Raw genomic sequence first — 2,079 nt, 5'->3', positions numbered from 1 at the left:
GTGAACTGCACAAGGACCTCCTGCACACTCACGGAGAAGGCGATCGATAATGTCGAGAGAGATTCGCAGGTTGGACAACCCACTAATACAGTAGTGTTTCTCCCGAAACATAATCAACAGAGCTCTATCTCCTGGAAGATCACAGCACCTGCACTCTGGACCAATCACTTCTAGTGCACACAAATCTGATTAGGATTTCAGAAACATCTAGACATTGAAGCATTTCAACGGTGAAAGGGATTTATTTTAATTTTTTCCATCCCCGTAGCTCAGATAAAAGTCAGCCAACCGTGCAGGAGTCACACCACTGTGTTTCGGATGAACCCGATCTCCTCGATCTGACACTCCACGACGTGTCCTTTCTGTATTCCTTCTGAATTATAAAGAATCCCCCCACCCCCCCCCCCATTTGCAGGTGCTGTGACTTCTACTTGTAGGGACCTGTTTATTTTGGTTTTAGCCAAATTACAATATTAATTAAAACAAACTACACAACATAAGTAGCTGTCTGATGGGTCATGTTTTAGAAGCAGTACAAAGAACTAATCAAATTTAGCACTCAGGTGTAAGTCATGAGGTTTGTTTTGATGGAACATTTTATTCAAAAGCTAATTAATTAGAATTTTATGCAAAACATTCCCTTTTTTTGTTGGCGGGGGGGGGGGGGGGGGGGGGGGGGTGGCGGGTTGCGAGTTTAAAAGAAATTAGCACTAAGGTGTGTTCAATTGTTGGTTATAAAAGAAACACTTCAGCCGGAAAGATGTGTTTGAGATCTAAACTTGGACCAAATTAATTCGAAACATAAGCACATGATTATGATTAACACATCAGTGTATACACCAACACACTGTAAACACTCGTGCAACGCTGCAAGGCCACAGACCTTAAAATAAAAATATTTTCGATGTGGTGCGTTAACGATAACGCCTAATCAAAAGCTTTCTGACTTCGTATTAATTTTGAAGAACGCTGTACTTTGTGTTTCCTCTCTCCAAAAGTAATCTCAAAGGATACGTCTGTACAGATGTTCCTGCCTCAGTAGGAGATAACTCCAGAGCTGTTTTCGGACTCATTTCTCTAATCGCTTAGTTCCGCCACGGTCATCAAACAACAGACGTGATGAATGACTTTCTAACCAGTCATCACCAAGGCACCTCTTAACGTTTCCGAGGATTTCGGCTCACCAAAACTTATTGCGCCCCTGTCTTTTATGTATATTTACTCAAGGGGATTAAATGAGCCACGGTGTTTCTCCATCACCATGACCAGGTCATATTAGTCTTATAGAGATTCACAAAGTTGGAAAATGGAGAACAAGCCTACACAGTGTGAGAAACTGGAAACTGAGCTCACCTTTAGAAAGATGGGTGGCTTTCTGAAAAAGCCCACTCCTGGAGGCGTGCCTGTTAGAAACACGTCGCCTGGGTACAGAGTCACAAACCTGCCTTCAAGACAAATGAACAAAGCTGTACAGAAGACACTAGGGATGCAGTAACAATACAGCAATGTCTCAGTGCTCACAGATCTGAACTGCTCACACGTGCAACAGTTTCTCTGCACGGTCACATTACTGCTTAATGTGCTGCACGATTCACTCAGCACAGTATCAGACCTATACCAGTACTGGTATCAATGCATCCCTAGAAGAGTCTGAACAGTGAATCTGAACACTGCTGTAAGATCAGGTCAGTGAAATATGTTCACCACCATGCGCTGGATACTTACTGCGAGACCCACACCACCACCTTCTCCGTCTTAAAGATCAGCTGACTGGTGTTGCTGTCCTGAACTACGTCACCGTTTACCAGGCACCGGATCCCCAGATTGTGGACGTCTGATTTAAAAACAGCACATTACAGCTCTGACTCACAGCCTCATGGTTTTTTTTACGTTCACAACAATTTTTAGTTCAGGTTTCCATCTCACCGGCCCCCCACCTACCCTTCAGTGCTTCTGTGTTAACAAGAGCAGGCCCTAGTGGACAGAATGTGTCGAATGTTTTTCCCAGAAGCCACTGCTTGCCGTTCTTCATCTGCCAGTCATGAGCGCTGACCTCACTGGCTACGGTGAAGCCGGCAA

The 2,079-nt window shown here is 44.2% G+C and overlaps 1 protein-coding gene across 1 annotated transcript; it reads right to left on the bottom strand.

Annotated features, from left to right (window-relative positions):
• Window positions 1–245: 245 nt before the first annotated feature.
• LOC128604954 (fumarylacetoacetate hydrolase domain-containing protein 2-like) lies at window positions 246–2,077 on the bottom strand (the record flags this gene model as incomplete). The annotated part of the gene is made up of 4 exons (XM_053620056.1): window positions 246–362; window positions 1,354–1,441; window positions 1,726–1,834; window positions 1,942–2,077. Coding segments are annotated over 4 exons (396 nt in total), but the record flags the coding sequence as incomplete, so codon positions are not given.
• Between the last annotated feature and the right edge of the window lie 2 nt (window positions 2,078–2,079).

The sequence above is a fragment of the Ictalurus furcatus genome, unplaced genomic scaffold, assembly GCF_023375685.1.
Source record: "Ictalurus furcatus strain D&B unplaced genomic scaffold, Billie_1.0 scf6, whole genome shotgun sequence".
Lineage (NCBI taxonomy): Eukaryota > Metazoa > Chordata > Actinopteri > Siluriformes > Ictaluridae > Ictalurus > Ictalurus furcatus.
The sequence above is the reverse complement of the archived record's forward strand: the minus strand, read 5'-3'. Positions and strand labels throughout refer to the sequence as shown.